General features: G+C 43.0%; 1 protein-coding gene across 1 annotated transcript in view; it reads right to left on the reverse strand.

Annotated features, from left to right (window-relative positions):
• Positions 1–1,698: 1,698 nt before the first annotated feature.
• LOC102511253 (aldehyde oxidase 4) overlaps positions 1,699–14,721 on the reverse strand; it is a 59,294-nt gene continuing 46,271 nt past the window's right edge. The window contains 8 exon segments of the mRNA XM_032480093.1: positions 1,699–3,697; positions 4,511–4,678; positions 6,557–6,742; positions 8,561–8,626; positions 8,787–8,901; positions 9,364–9,416; positions 10,338–10,412; positions 14,234–14,362. Coding sequence (XP_032335984.1) covers positions 3,644–3,697; positions 4,511–4,678; positions 6,557–6,742; positions 8,561–8,626; positions 8,787–8,901; positions 9,364–9,416; positions 10,338–10,412; positions 14,234–14,362 — 846 coding nt within the window. The 3' untranslated portion in view covers positions 1,699–3,643.

The raw sequence follows: 14,721 nt of genomic DNA on the forward strand, positions 1-14,721 counted from the left end.
GTAGAGTCTCAAAATTAATAAATAAATTTAATACAGTTCAAATTAGAATCGCACCTAGGTTTTTAGGGGAAGACCAAATCACTAAGAGGAATGTGAAAAATAACAATGAGGGAGAACTTGCCATGGTCTTAAATTGCTAGGTTGTTCATATAAGGATAGAACAAGTAGTGGAACTGATGAAAGAATCTAAAAATAGATCCCAGTATATATGTGAATTTAATAAATGACAAAGAGATAGTATCTTATGGTGTATTCCCTAGCAAGTGAATTAACTGATTGATCTGAGGAGCAAAGTTCTTTGACTATAATTTTTGGGAAAGGTTGGATATAAAATATTACAATGAACACTTGTAAGTCATTTCCATGACTTCTGGGGATAAATTTGTGCTTTCTTATAATACTTCTTATATCCTTACATCTGTCATCCCAGGCCCAGAGTTCTAGAGCTCTGAAGAAAATCTTATCTTCCGGAACACTTCTACACAGTCACTTATTTATTCAGAACAAATCAACTCTCTTGACCTAGTTATCAAATCCAGATAATAAAACTCAGGTAAGAGGCTTTTTTCCTGAGGTTTTATTTGTAATTCATAACAGCGTCTGGCACACAGTGTGCTGATAACTGAATTTAATCAAATTCATTTGAACAAGGAAGGAAAGCATACAGCAAACATATAACATGGGATTTCTGGGGCCAGTGCTGACTTAAAATATTAAAATGTTACTTATATATATGTAAATTGTGAATTTCTTTGACTGTAAAATCATTCTTTTCTATAACGGCAGTTCACCCAGTGTATAACAGTGTGAATTGTTATTTATACCATGTAAGATCTGCATATTAGTAAATGCACCAGTCAGGAAGGATCGCTTGGATAGATCTCCGTGGGAGACTGGAGGTGAGCTGCCGCAGTTCCCGCTGGAGGAGGGACTTGCCCCCACCCACCCACCCAGGGCTGTCAGCATATGGTCTCCAGTTGTCAGTGCCCTCGGAGTCTGTCGTGGGGCAGAGGAGCCTCCTTCTTCAAGGTCAAGCTTTTCCGGGGGCAGGCCCGTGGGGGACTGAGTCACATAGGGGTACACATTCCAGCCTGAGAGGGACAACTCGGTGGGGCAATGCTGGCTCCAGGGCTCCCCGTTGGGTTCCTGATGCTTCAGGAAGGGGCGCTGGGACTGGCATCGCAGTTTGACTTCCCCCTCAGCCCAGTTCTGCTTCTTCAACCTTTCCTTATCAGATGTTGATCCCTAAGAAACATCTTGCTCCTTAAACTCTGTCTCAGCACCTGCTCCCAGAAAACTCAACCTGTGATACCCCGTGCTCTGACAGCATGAAGAATATGGCCAGTTTACATCATGGAAAATATCAGGTGTGGAGAAGTTAAAGACTTTCCCTTGAAAGAAACAACATAGATATCCAAGCTTTCCTGTCCCCTTTGACCTCTCCCTCTTTTTGACACCCCACAAACCCACCCATATCTAGAACCCAAGCGCATGCACGTGTCTGCAGGGTCAAGATACAGAATGAAAATCAAATTCCTCTCCACCACTGTTAGCTCAACTCCGTTTCTCCAGTGTTTTCTAAGAAGGTGCAAAACTGTTCTGTCATAAACTTTTGGTCTGGGAGAAGTAACAGCCTAGACCTTGTGGATCCTTTAAGTTGAAAGGACAAACTACAGCAAGGGTAGCACCTGCCACATGTTATTTCTCTTCTGACAAACTTTTATTGAGCCCACAATTAAACAGTAAGGGTAAGTTTCTATGAGTAACAAGCACAGTTGTGCCCAGAATTAATAATGACCACCTGCTTTTATTATCAAAAGGGTGCTTGGCCATTTACTGGGTCCACTGGTTAAAAAGAGCATCTCAGTGGTAGAGTGTGTGCTTAGCATGCACAAAGTCCTGGGTTCAATTTCCAGTACCTCTACTGGAAATAAATAAATTAATTAAAACCTAATTACCTCCCCTCAAAATAAAAAGATCATCTCTTACACTTGTAGCACAACTATTACTGTAGTAACATTTAAAATTAAACAGACAATAACAAATATTTATCTAAATTAGTAATATAGGTTAGGTTTATAATACAAGACACTATAAATTGTCAAATTTTAAAGGCATTAGAATAGCAATCTTATGTTTGAAACTTGTTATTCCTAAAATGTACTATTATTATAAATTCTTCTCTAACCCCAATTGTCCAAGTTAATGAAATACTACTGAAGTGATCAGACTTATTTAGTGAAAATTCAACTTCTGTTATCAGAGGCCCTGCCTACACAGTCTATGAAGCATAATACTTTTAAAATTAATTTATGTTTGTGATTAATGTGTCTTCCTATTTTACTGCTAGAAAAATATACCCTATTTTTACTGTTCTGTCTGGCATAGAGTTTTTGTGGCCTGGGTTCCAGGCAATCTAAACATTTAAAGATATTTAAACAGACATTTAAAGATATATGTAAACACACACACACACACACACACACACACACACACACACACACACACATTTCTCTTAGAATAAGAGACATTGACTGGTGAGCCCTTCCTTGGGAAAGAGGCCTTTCCTTTCTACTCCCAGGCTTCTCTTCTTCCAATCTGGTTTCTTTCACACACACATAAACAACGGCTACACACTTATTCTTCCACCACAAAATTATTATTAATCGATATAGAGCTTTAATATCTAGCACACAGATCTCAACAAATGATTTAGTTTATTTGTGTTTTTAAAGCTTACAGGGGCCTGAACATCCTCTCTGGTGTAAGACTGCCTTCCCCTGAGAAAATGCGATGTAAAATAGCTAGGAAATAACTGGAAAAGAAGCCTGAGGAGTTTGTGTCCCTTTGATGTGGCAAAAGGAGGGTGGTGCTGATTTTACCCTTCAGACATTGAGCAAAGCAAGGGACACCAGAGTGATTTCAGATAGTTGTTTCACTCTGTGTGGTTTCCCAGACAGGGAAGACGCTGTACCAAGTGTGTGGCTCATGGCAGATGAGGACCAGCTGGAGGCTCTGGATGGTTTACTTCTCTAAGCCTCATCTGAACAGGCTGCACAGAAGCGGCAGGAACCCTAGGGTCGTGGTGGGCTTGCAGCGCTGGGGACCATGAGGGCTGATTTCGAGCATCTCTTCCAACTCTACGTTCAGAGACCTCAAGTCAGTGGCTTGGAGTTGGCCAGTGTGAGAGTATTTACTCCATGGAAACTGTCAAACACTATAAGTCATGGATTTTTCCAGGGGAGCTGGTTATTACCAGCACACCACTGGCTTTGGGGAATGCAATCCCGAGAGTTTTCGGGGTGGACGGTTTGAAGGTAAGCAGATTTCTGTGGAACAAAGTACAAGCAGCCTCCCTTGAGTTGTTCCAAGGTAATGAAACTCCGCCATATTTTAAAACCTTAATGCTGTAGATCTTCAGGATAATGCAAATGAAAGGAAGAATTTTTGAGTCTAAGCTTCTTTATACCTTTTGGGGAAAATGTGCATCCTAAAACATAATCATGCAATGACTTAAACCACAGAGAATAATTAAAAGATGCTAGAATTATCCATGACAATTGGGGGCAACCTATATGTTGCTCGGGTTTGAAAATTTTAAGATCAATCTTGTATTCATTCATTTTCTGAGGAAAATATAGGATTAAGACACACGGATGGACCAAGGTGTAAATGTTGAAGCATCATCCCTGGGAATCTAAAAAAGATCAAAAGAAAGTTATTAATAAAATGTAGTCATATGAGAAAAGTGATTCAGAAGAAAAATTGTTTTTTAAAAAACAGTAAGTCAATATCCATTTTATTCTCATCACTATTATACAATTTTAATTTTTCTTTCAATCTTTGAGTCATAAATCTCCTTATCCTCATAAACTTCTTATGTTTGGGACAAGATGCATCTTACCCAGAAGCCCTGTAATTTTGGAGGCATAAAGTGCAATCTAATTTTATGCCAGAGACTCATTTAGGGCTGCAGTACTCAGTTCAATATAAGAATAGTCTCTGATGATAGTTCTAGATATATTTTTAGCAGCTGGAATATTGAACTGTGTTCCATAGTGTGTGAGTACAAGGCATATCAAAGTGTGCTTAGAAACTTGATATTTTCTTTTAAATTGTTTTTATTAGTTTGCTTAACAATACTTTCTGAATAATTGACCATCTCAGATATCTATTTAATCTAATTTAGTGATTGAGTTAATTAAAATAGCACATCAACTCTATCTTGACAAAAAGTTTAAAGAAGTAACCTACCATGCCTGCTTGCTCTGAGCACTGGCTCAATTAAGTGTGCTTTTCTTTGGGGTCTGAAACAATTAAACCATCAATTGAAGAGGGGCACTTACTTTGTGGTTGTGTTTGCAGTTTGAAGCATATAGGAAGTAGCAAGTGGAGGCAGAATGAGAATTTTCATTGGAAAAGATGGAGCTGCACTGTAATTTTTTCATGGTTATCAAATCCATACTAAGAACCTGACAGGCTACGTAAGGGGTGGTTACAACAGCCTTACCATGTCGGTAAACTGATCCACACAAGTCATCCTAATCAACTCAGGAGTTGCTGGACTGTGCAGGGTGAAGGTCTTGGTCAGCCCCCTCTCTCTGCGGGCAGCGGCCACTGCATCATATATGGCGAACAACACGGAGGATCCCATGAACATTCCAGCCTCACCCAACCCCTGCGAAGGAGGGTGAAAGACTGTCAGAAACTCGTGGTTCTTTTAGGACTGATTTGTGTTCATACACATACATGCTCATACACACACACACACACACACACACACACACACACACACACACACACACACTCATCTCTCCTGGCTTTATAACCCTCCGAGTGGAATGCATCAGAATTACCAGAATCAAATCCCCCTCATGCCCATGCCATGTGTGGGAGTCTTCCTCAGAGTAGCTCAAGAAAATGCCCCAGGACATCAGGATAGCAGCTCCTGTCCCTGGGCCCACCCCCGCCCACACCCCAGGTAAAGTCCTGGAGACAGAAACCCTCAGTGCCCACTAGGATACTCCAACTTGGGCTCCAGATCATTTGCATTTAACTCAAAACCAACAAAACAACCACAATCTTTGTAGCTGAGCTTGAAAGACAGTGAGGTGGTTGGCTCTGGAGGGTGAACTGTTGAAGTTTTCACGTATGTTAACTTCCCTGATGTTCCCTGATGTGTGCTGGGTGCTTTTGAATGAACAGTGTTGTGGCATTATATTTTGAACAGTTCAGCAGTGCTCCTTTGTACTGCTTTTCCTTCTTTCTTTATTCAGAGTAGTCTGGCTCTTGATCTGGGTCCAGGGCCTTAGTGGAGAGATGGGACAAAGGGCCCACGTAGTTTATGTACTTGGCTCTCCTAGGCTGGGGTTATCACTAGGTGGAGCTGGTGGAAGGAGGGGTCTCCTCTGAGGAGAGGAGGATTGGGTGAGAGCAGAGAGGTGGCCAGACCCCAAGAGGCAGGGTCGTGCCCTGTGTCAGGATAGTCTTTAGAGACTCCCTGGCCAAAGCCTGGTGCAGAAGTGGAGAGAGAAGCCATTCAGACAGGAAATCTCACCTTCCTCCCAACCTTGACCTACTCCTAAGAAAGAGAGAAAATTCTCTGAAATCCTGAGGTTCAAGTTGCCATCTGTCTGGGTAGATGTGGCTCAGAATAGAACTTAAGTTGGAAAAGTTGTGTTGTTATAGAAGCTTTGCCATAAAGTCTTTATGGGCCAGTGAGAGCCCAGCATGGGATCAACACCTCTTGTATCAGTGGCCATTAACACCTCAGAATAAATGATCAGTGAGAAACGTGTGTGAAAGTCCATTCTGACTTGGGGATGGTGTGGGGACAGGCAGCATGAGAAATAAAGAATTGAGTCCGGAGGACATGGGAAGGTTGCAGAAGAGAAGGCTCTGGGCCAGTGAAATCTGCCTCCAGCTTCATTTTTGTTTCATGATGGCACTCAGCCTAATGACCCAAGATGTGTGACTCCTCCTTGACCCTTCTTGTTTGATTTAAAGTTGTTTCATAATCTCCCAAGAGTGAAGACCTTACTTGGGCTTCTGAAGTCAGTGAATGATTGCTTTTCTCTTCTCCTTTTGGGATTTGCAATTCCAAGGAGTAAACAAATTCAGGGGACTATTTCACTATTTCTTAAAGGAGTAGGTTTTATGGCCTGGATTGTGCCCTTCAAATTCATATGTTGAAGTCCTGGCCCTCAGCACCTCAGAGTGTGACCGTATTTGGAGATAAGGTCTTTAAAGAGGTAACTGAGTGGAAATGAGGTCTTTAGGGTAGGCTCCAATCCAACATGACCAGTGTCCTTATGAGGAAAAAAATGTTAGGACACACAGAGACATCAGGCTTGAGCACACACAGGATCACATGGGGACGCGGTGTGACGGTGGCCATCTGCAAGCCAAAGAGAGGCTTCAAAAGAAATGAGGTCTCATCTCAGACTTCCAGCTTCCAGGACTGTGAGAAAACATATCTCTGCTGTTTAAGCAGCCCCACTGCGGTGTTTTGTTACGGCGGCCCTAGCAGACTAATGCAGACGTCCTGAGCTCTTACCTTGGATGAATAGATGGCGATGGGATTTCGGGAACGCACCAAAGTGACGTGGAACTCTTCGGGGATTTCAGTGACGGTGGGAATTTTGTAGTCATCTGGACTCCGAGAATAAAGCACACCCTCTGGGGAGTATTTCAGTTCTTCTATGGTGTATAGTCCCATGCCTTGGATAAATGCTCCTTCAACCTGCAGGCAAAAATTTCAGCTGATAAATATATAATATTGGTTGAATAAGTATTCCAGGGCGACTGAAAATGGAGCCTTTTGGGTCCTCCCACCACCCCTGGGTGGATTTAGAAACTGCCACTTCCAGGCTCACTGCATCTTGAACGCACTCCCCCATCGTGGTGGCTCTGAGGGAGTGTCCCCCGTCTACTCTCTTGCCCTTGCTCTTGCTTCACTCTCTCTGGCTAGTTTATAAGTACACTGAGGCCTGGCCTTCCCATATTCTGTTCTTAGCATGGTGCCTGGAACATGAATTCTCAATGTCTGTTGAATTAGATAAAAAAAGAAGATAACATTAAAGAAACATGAACTAGAATAAATGGAGCCAGGAAACTGTATTTATTATAATTTCTAGCTTTCATTACTTTCCTTTATAAATTACTACAGAGAGTAGATCAATGTTAAACAAGGTGGGCTGGAATATTATTAAATTAAATATTTTTTATTAGAAGCCATGTTGTGTTCTATTTATAAACGATTATGCTCTTAGGAAAAAGAGGGTCTCGTTTAAAAAGGGTGTCTACCTAGAGGTTAAAAAAATTGAAGGAGAGTTATAGTTTGCATTTTATTGAAATATAAAATTAAATAATAAGGCAAACAAATTTAAATGATAAGTTTGGATATTTCCAAATGCTTGTCTGTAAAGGAAAAGATCAAATTGCAAGAGTTCAGTCTAATCCACTTTTGGTTTTCTTTCCTTTTCCCATGGGACAAATGTAGAATTTTCCTGATCATGACATCTCCTTTTCTGCCTCTGCTTAAACAATAAAGAGGCAGGAATGAGCTGGGAGGAGGGAAAAGAAGGGGGGAGGGGAGACAGGACCTGGGGCTAGCTGTGGTTCTCAAACCTTACAGGCTTGCGATGAATTTCAGGGGCAGGTTAAATGTGCAGATTCCAAGTCCCAGCCTAGAAAAGTTATGATGGAGCAAGTCTGGGCCTGGGTGGGCCAGGAATACTCATTTCCAATAAACACTAAAGGTGCTTCTGTTGCAGAATTTGAGGACCACATTTTGAGAAATACCGAGGGGCCCATCTGTTCCTTATAAAGCACATCAAGCTGTCTAGATAGACCAGTCTCCTAGGACTTAGGACAGCGGGAGGCCATTGGCACAGGAAAGCACCGCAGGTCTGTTGGGTTGATGCCAAGCTGCTCAGCCAGTCCAGATTGCTAGTCAGATGTGGACTGAGCACCAGCTGACCCTCTGGCGCTGGTTGTGTAAGTCTGCGATGGGCTGATGCAGCTGGCTGTAGGAACCCACTGTGAGTAACAGGCTAGAAAAAGAGCAAAGCTACACTGACAGCTGGAAAAGTTTTAACTCGAAATTTAAAAAGACTTTGGCTGTGTTAATTTTATTTTTTTGTGAGATAAAAATCAGAAATTCAGTAAGAGGGGAAAAACTGTTTAAACACTTCTTTTTCCCTTGTATTTCTCCACATTGTGGTCTATTTAAATTCAATATTAATATGAATATTGTTGTAACTTTGTTACTGTATATTTATATAATGTTCCCTAATTCTGAACATATTAATATTCACTGAAGAAAAATTAGAAAGCACTGAGAATTATAAAGCAGGATAAATTGCACATATTCCTGCCATGCAAAGACAACTGCTGTTAAATTTTTCTTGCCTCTTCTTCCAATATGTGTGTGTAATATACATTATATATTGCAGAATACTTGCACCAGGTGTAAACAGCACTTAGAGGACTCTGGGAAATAACAGTCTGAAGGGAACCCACCGAAAGCCCCCGTGGGGGTGGTTCTGGTATCACGCACCTGTCCAATGTCCAGGGCTGGGTTTATGCTGAAAGCAGCATCCATGAAGATATCAGTCCTAAGGAGCTGCACCGAAAGAAAAATATACAATGGAAGATATTATTTACTTAAAGTCAACCTTTACTAAAATTACTTATCTGGCCCTGGCTCTTCCACAGGGAAGATCAGCTGGTTTACAGTGTAGAACACAGTATTTGTGAGGGTGAACACAAATGTCGCTGTTCACCTTATGAGCCCCCGTCAGACAGTCGACTTCAACCTCAGAACAGGCTGCGCCATAAACGTAATACGGGTAAGCGTCACCTTCCTCCTTCTCCCAGTCCATATTTGTCTGGTAGCCTCTGAGAAGAGAAATCAGGAATGAAAAGAAAAGGCACTTTCCCCACTTGTGGACTGACTGCCTGCTGTACCCTGGGTCCCTGCACAGAGCACCCACCCCACGGCTGGAGACATTGCTCCGCTTCTCCTGCAGGGGGGCGTGGTGATCAGAATCGCAAGAGAACCACCGTGCACAAGGGAAGAAGGCCCACTGGTGTCTGACCCCTGCCCTGCAGCACGCAGTGCCTGGGGTGGGTCAGAGAGTCTGTCGGTGGCTATGGTGTCCCTCCTGGCTCGTAAACAGCTGTAGCCGCAAGAAGTCCCTGGCCCTCTCCGATCCCTGCCTCCCCACCTGCATGACCCAGGACCGAGGGTTAGCACCGGCCCAGCGGAGCTGCACTGCTCTCCCGGCATCTCTTCAGACTGGTGAGCCCACACCAGCCCTGCCTAAGCGTAATCTAAACCAAAGTAAAAACGTCTTTTACTTGAAATATCCAGTAGTTGAGAGACTGATGGATTCTGTGAAGGCTTTTGCAATCTGAAAGAGATGATTGGTTACAAAGAAATGTTAAGTTTGGGGAAAGTAATGAAAAAGGCCTTCCGTGAGGGGCTTGCCTTCTCTTGTTTGCACCAGGTTCTGCACCCACATTCTCCTCGAGCCAGACTTATGCCTGTACAAGCCACCGGTCACGCTTTTCAAGCAAGGTGTTTCCAGGCAGCTGCTAGCTGTGCTCTGGGACCCTCTGTTTTTTGAGATTGCAGTATAAAGTTTATTATTTTTTTCATCCTTTTTGGTTTTTTAAATTAGAAAACTGGCTAGGCCACATTCATGTACTTATGTACATTAGGTGTGAACACAGGTATGTATAATATATGTATATGCAGATGTATACACACATACGTACGTGTGTATATGCGTGCATGTATATAAGCGTGTATTTTTACCAAATAATTCAATTGGCTTTTCCCCAGATAATTCAACTGGCTGTCTCAGTATGTTATGTCAGCTTCCCTGCTGGAGTACACTGGGTAGGGCTGGGAATGATAATACGAATGGTAGTAATAATAATAACGATGATAATTATTATTAAAAATGGAGTAATCCTTTGATATCAGGACTGCTATCATCTCCATCAGTCTGGTGAGAAAACCAAGGACCAGAGAGACACAGAGTGGGTAGTTGTCCCTCAGAGCCAGCAGTGACAGAGCAGGGGCAGCAATGCTAGGGGGCTGTTTTACTTTGGAGCCTGTGCTGTTTTCATGCTCCGTGAGAAATTAGGCTCTGAAATAAGGCCATGTTCCAATGACCACAGACATCTCTTTTTACTTTTTCGGAAAAAGCAGAAGTAAATGTTGGTAAGTGCTTTGCTTCTTGAATGGGCACCCTGGATCAGTCCATGCACTCAGGATTTGACCCATCTCAGTGAGTCTGCCTTTCCCTGGCAGGGATGACACTCACCCATTCCTCCCATGTTCCCTTAGGGTTTTTCCTGATGACCGGCTGAAGACGAGCCATTAGGATTTGGCAGGCATTCTAAAAATAAGTATTTGAAATGACATTAGAAATAAAAAGCACAGGGGATAGCAAAATGGTAAATATTTAAATCAATTCAAATGTAGACTGCCAGTTTTGTGAATTTGCTTCTTAGTCCTCTGGGCAGTGTTTCTTGTAAACTTGAGTAATGAATGGAACCCCTCTGGGGGAAACAAATATCTTTGTGGATCCTGCAGTGTTGGCTTAAAATTATTTTATTATACTATTGTTTAAACACATATTAACATAAAGCTAGAGTCTCCTTAGAGTTCCTTTATCGTTGTTTTGTAACTCTAAAGCACAAATAAAATGACAGAACATGCAAATCAATCTATATAGCAATAAAATTCAAAGTAACACTGATTTAGTGGATTGATGTTGTTTTTCTGAAACTAAATTGCTGCTTGGAATGTGGGGAACACTACTGAGGCACACACTGTAGAGTTGGGTGCTTAGTGCATGTCGGCTGATGGATCAATTTTCTCTCTACTCTTCTAATTAAATTGCTGAGGATTTTCATATGCACTTTACCTTGCCATCACCTGCTCTTCACTGGGCAAGAAAACATCACTTATGTATCAAGTCCGACTCTACTCTTTTCTTCTTGCCTTGGTCCCAAATGTGGGCAAAGACGTCTCATGGCAATACTTCACTTATAAAGTGATGAAAAATGTGCTTGTTTTAATTTTTTAAAGATTATTATTGAAATGAAAATAAAAATTATTGAGGTGAAATCTTAGACCCTGAGATGACACCTTGCTGACCCCTGGGTGTCAGTGGGCCCCAGTTTGGTTTCCACTCTTAATTCAAATACAAATCTATTTACATGTGTGCCCTTAGTTATTCGTCTCAGCCCCAGAACACCCCTCACACCCTCTCCTGGTTTCTGTTCCTTCCTTTCTATCATCCCTTCTTTGGGAAATGGCCTCTGGCTTCTCATGTATTAGGGAGATCCTTACTTTCATAAATCTGTCTTTGCTGGCTCATTCAGTCTCAATGCTGACTTCATTAAGAGTGCCACATCTAGGCAACCTCAGTCACAAGAGTTCCCGCCTGTCCAAAGGTGAGCTGTGGTTCCTGTATGGTGCCCTGACCGCATACTCCTGTGCATAACTTTACACTCAACAGGAAACCCTTTAAGAGAGTGAGCTATGGCAGAGGACACTTGCCATTATTCTGTGACCTCCTGAGCTCCTCTTTTTGTCTGGAGGATTCTCTCACCTTATATTCCTTGAGAGATTCACGCCTCCCCCTAAACAAATGCCAAAAGCTCCAAATGCCAGTTGCTAATTTTTCCAGCTTCCTTTGCATTATAGAAAATTACAAAATACACAGAAGTAGAGAGAGTAGTGCAATGTTCCCTCTTCTATCCTCATCCAGCATCAGCAGTGAGCATGCACACCCAGCCTCACCCCTCAGCCGCTCTCGCCTCTTCTCCGGCCTTGCTCCCACAGGGCTTCCCTCCCGGCTGCCGTCAGGACCAGGCTCGGGGACCCCTACTCAGTGCCTCCTCTGATTTTCCTGCTGCCTGAGATAGACACCCCAACACTCACTTTCTCTTTCCACAACTTCCTTTATTTTGATTCATGGCACCTGCCATTGCTTTTCTTTCTTCTTCCTTATTACTATTTAATAATTCATTATTTATTGAAGGATTTTAAAGGCCTTTTTTTTCTGGCTTATTATAGGCTAAGGACCCAAAAGGATGAGACTCTACGGTAGCTGGCAAATAGCCCCTCATTCCAAATGGAGATGCCCTACCTCCTAGGTAGGTCATGCAGAGAGTGGCCACACGGTCCCTCGCCCACCTCAGTGGTATCAAAGGGTCGACACTGAAGGGACTGAAAGGCTGGCACCAGGGAGAGGATTTTGTTGGAGAAGGTTGTCGGTGCGCTGGGATCTCCACCTTCTTGGGGAGGAGGGGCAGGGAGAGCTTTCTGCACCCCAAGCCCGGGGAGAGGCACTTCAAAGTCACTCAGAGAGCTCGATATGGACCCTCTGAGTTGGGGTCCCTGCAGAACGGCGTCTGCCTCTGAACACAAGACTACAGGTGGGAGGCTTCCTGAAGCAGCCTGGGGCACTAGAGGGTCGTCTGGAGGGCAGTGCTGTCCTCTCACTGACGGATGATCTTCAAAGGTGCAGGTGTTCTGGGTAGAATCTATGGTGCAGATGCCACCTAGGGTAATTTTTCCCCCTAATTCATTGAATTCTCTGTATTTAATGGCTCCATTTTAAGACAAAATTAGGAAGAAAGATGAGATCAAGATGAAGTCAAATTTCTCTGCTTGTTGCTTTCTTTGCTTTGTGGTATCTAATACTTAGTCAATCTCTATTTCTGTATAAATGTACTAATGTGTATTGATTTACCTAATCCACTTACTGTTGCTTTTAATTTGAATTTATTCAGGATTTTTCTATCAGGCACTTTTACAGCCATTTCCCAGATTTACTCCTGTATAAATGACTTGGGATTTTACTCCTGTATAAATGACTTTGGCTCCCAAGGCTGGAGCCACTGTCATCTTTGCAGCCAATGATGTCTCAGCTTCTGCCATATGGCTCCTTTGAAAATCTGAAATGATAGTTGACTGACAAATAATCTAGAGCCTTGGGAAGCGATAAGCCTCTAAAGTTCTTAGTAATCAACCCACCATGGAAGCCCACTGCAGAGCTGCAGAAGGTCTGAAGGGCAGTCAGATGACAAACTGTCCTCCTTTCCTCCCAACTGGCTCTCTCTGAATCTGCTGGACACAGCTCAGCCCAAACCAGACAATGGAAGCCAGGGAGTGGGAAAGCTCCACTTTGAGATTTCCTACATTTTTAGACTTCAGATAAAGAATTTTATTTTGTCTCAAAGGTGGCCTAGCAATATTCGCATTGTCCTAAGTGAAGTTTTCATGTTGTAAGTTGAAATTTACCCACCGACTTTTTAAAACAATATTATTCCTATGTATATTTTTTGGTGTGTGCAACCATCCTTACTATTTCCAATACTTTGTCATCACTCCAAATAGAAACTCTATAACATTAAGAAAATAACTCCCATTACCCCGCCTCCCAGCTCCTGGTAACTTCTAATCTTAGATTTTAAAAGGACGCCATGTATCAGGGCTTCCTGCAAGGGGGGAGGTGTCTCAGTAGAAAGAGGCTGGAGGTAGCCTGGGGCTTGAGGTTGGTCTGAGGCCCCTCACAAGTGGTTAAAGCCATAGGAAAGGCACTGCCCAGGTCAGAGCTGCCCAGAAGGGACTCTCTAAGGAGCTCACCATGGTATCTGCGAGGGAAGGAGTCAGATGTAACCAGGCCAGATCACACTGATGCCAGCCAAGTGAGACCTATCATGCCTCTGACCTTTGTGCTTGCTCTTCCTTGGACTTTACAAAGATCTGAAATGCGGGCTAGGAAGGTGGGCTTGGGAGGGGAGAAAGTGCAGCGAGGGAAATGGAGAGAAGCCAAGCCCACGTGTTTTTCCTACAAGCCTGAGCTGGTGAGTAACAGAGACACTGCAATTTGAAATACATTTTGGAATTTTGGACTGGACATTTAAATTACTTAAGTGAGATGGTTTCTGCCAATGAAAGTGACTGATGGATTTTAAGTTATCTTAGAGTGATTAGAAAAACTGGCGTAGATTTCATTGAAGGGAGGGAAGAAGAAGCCCACAGAGGGAGCTGGACCCACTTGGAGTCTTGGCTCTGCTGGTGGTTAGCTGAGTGTTCTAGAACCAGCTGCTTGACCCCTCTTGGCATCAGTTTCATGTTCCCCTCCAGACAAGGTCCCCTCTAGCATGGTCATCGGGTGACAAGGAATGAAAGGAAAGTCACCTGCACGGCCCTCCCATAGATGTCTGTCCCCAGCGACCCGGCCGTGAAGATAGCGTTGGGCACGGTGATGGTGCTCGTCTCAGACAGGTGGATGTACGACTCGGGGATGTTCAGTTCTCGACTCGCCACCTGCCGGAAGCCCAAGAAAAATATTGATTTCATTGACTCTAATTCTCCCTCCCCACAAGTTAAAAACCTTTTAATTCTTTTTTGAACGGAGTATAAAACCTGCCTGTCCTATAGTAACAGACATTTAAGAGAGCATCTTGGGTTTTATACGTAGATTTATATGAGTTTGAAGATTTTAATGGCAATGTGCAGAGGCACATTGTTTTTCAGAGACATATGGCCAATCAGAGAATCTTTCTGTGTTTTCTTTTATATCAGTTTCACAGGAGCCGTGTGGCAGTATGGTGGTCACATCTAGTTTAGTACGACACATGCAGGCAAGATTGAAGTCCTGTTCTTATTGTTTTATTTTCACCTTC

The sequence above is a fragment of the Camelus ferus genome, chromosome 5 (assembly GCF_009834535.1).
Source record: "Camelus ferus isolate YT-003-E chromosome 5, BCGSAC_Cfer_1.0, whole genome shotgun sequence".
Lineage (NCBI taxonomy): Eukaryota > Metazoa > Chordata > Mammalia > Artiodactyla > Camelidae > Camelus > Camelus ferus.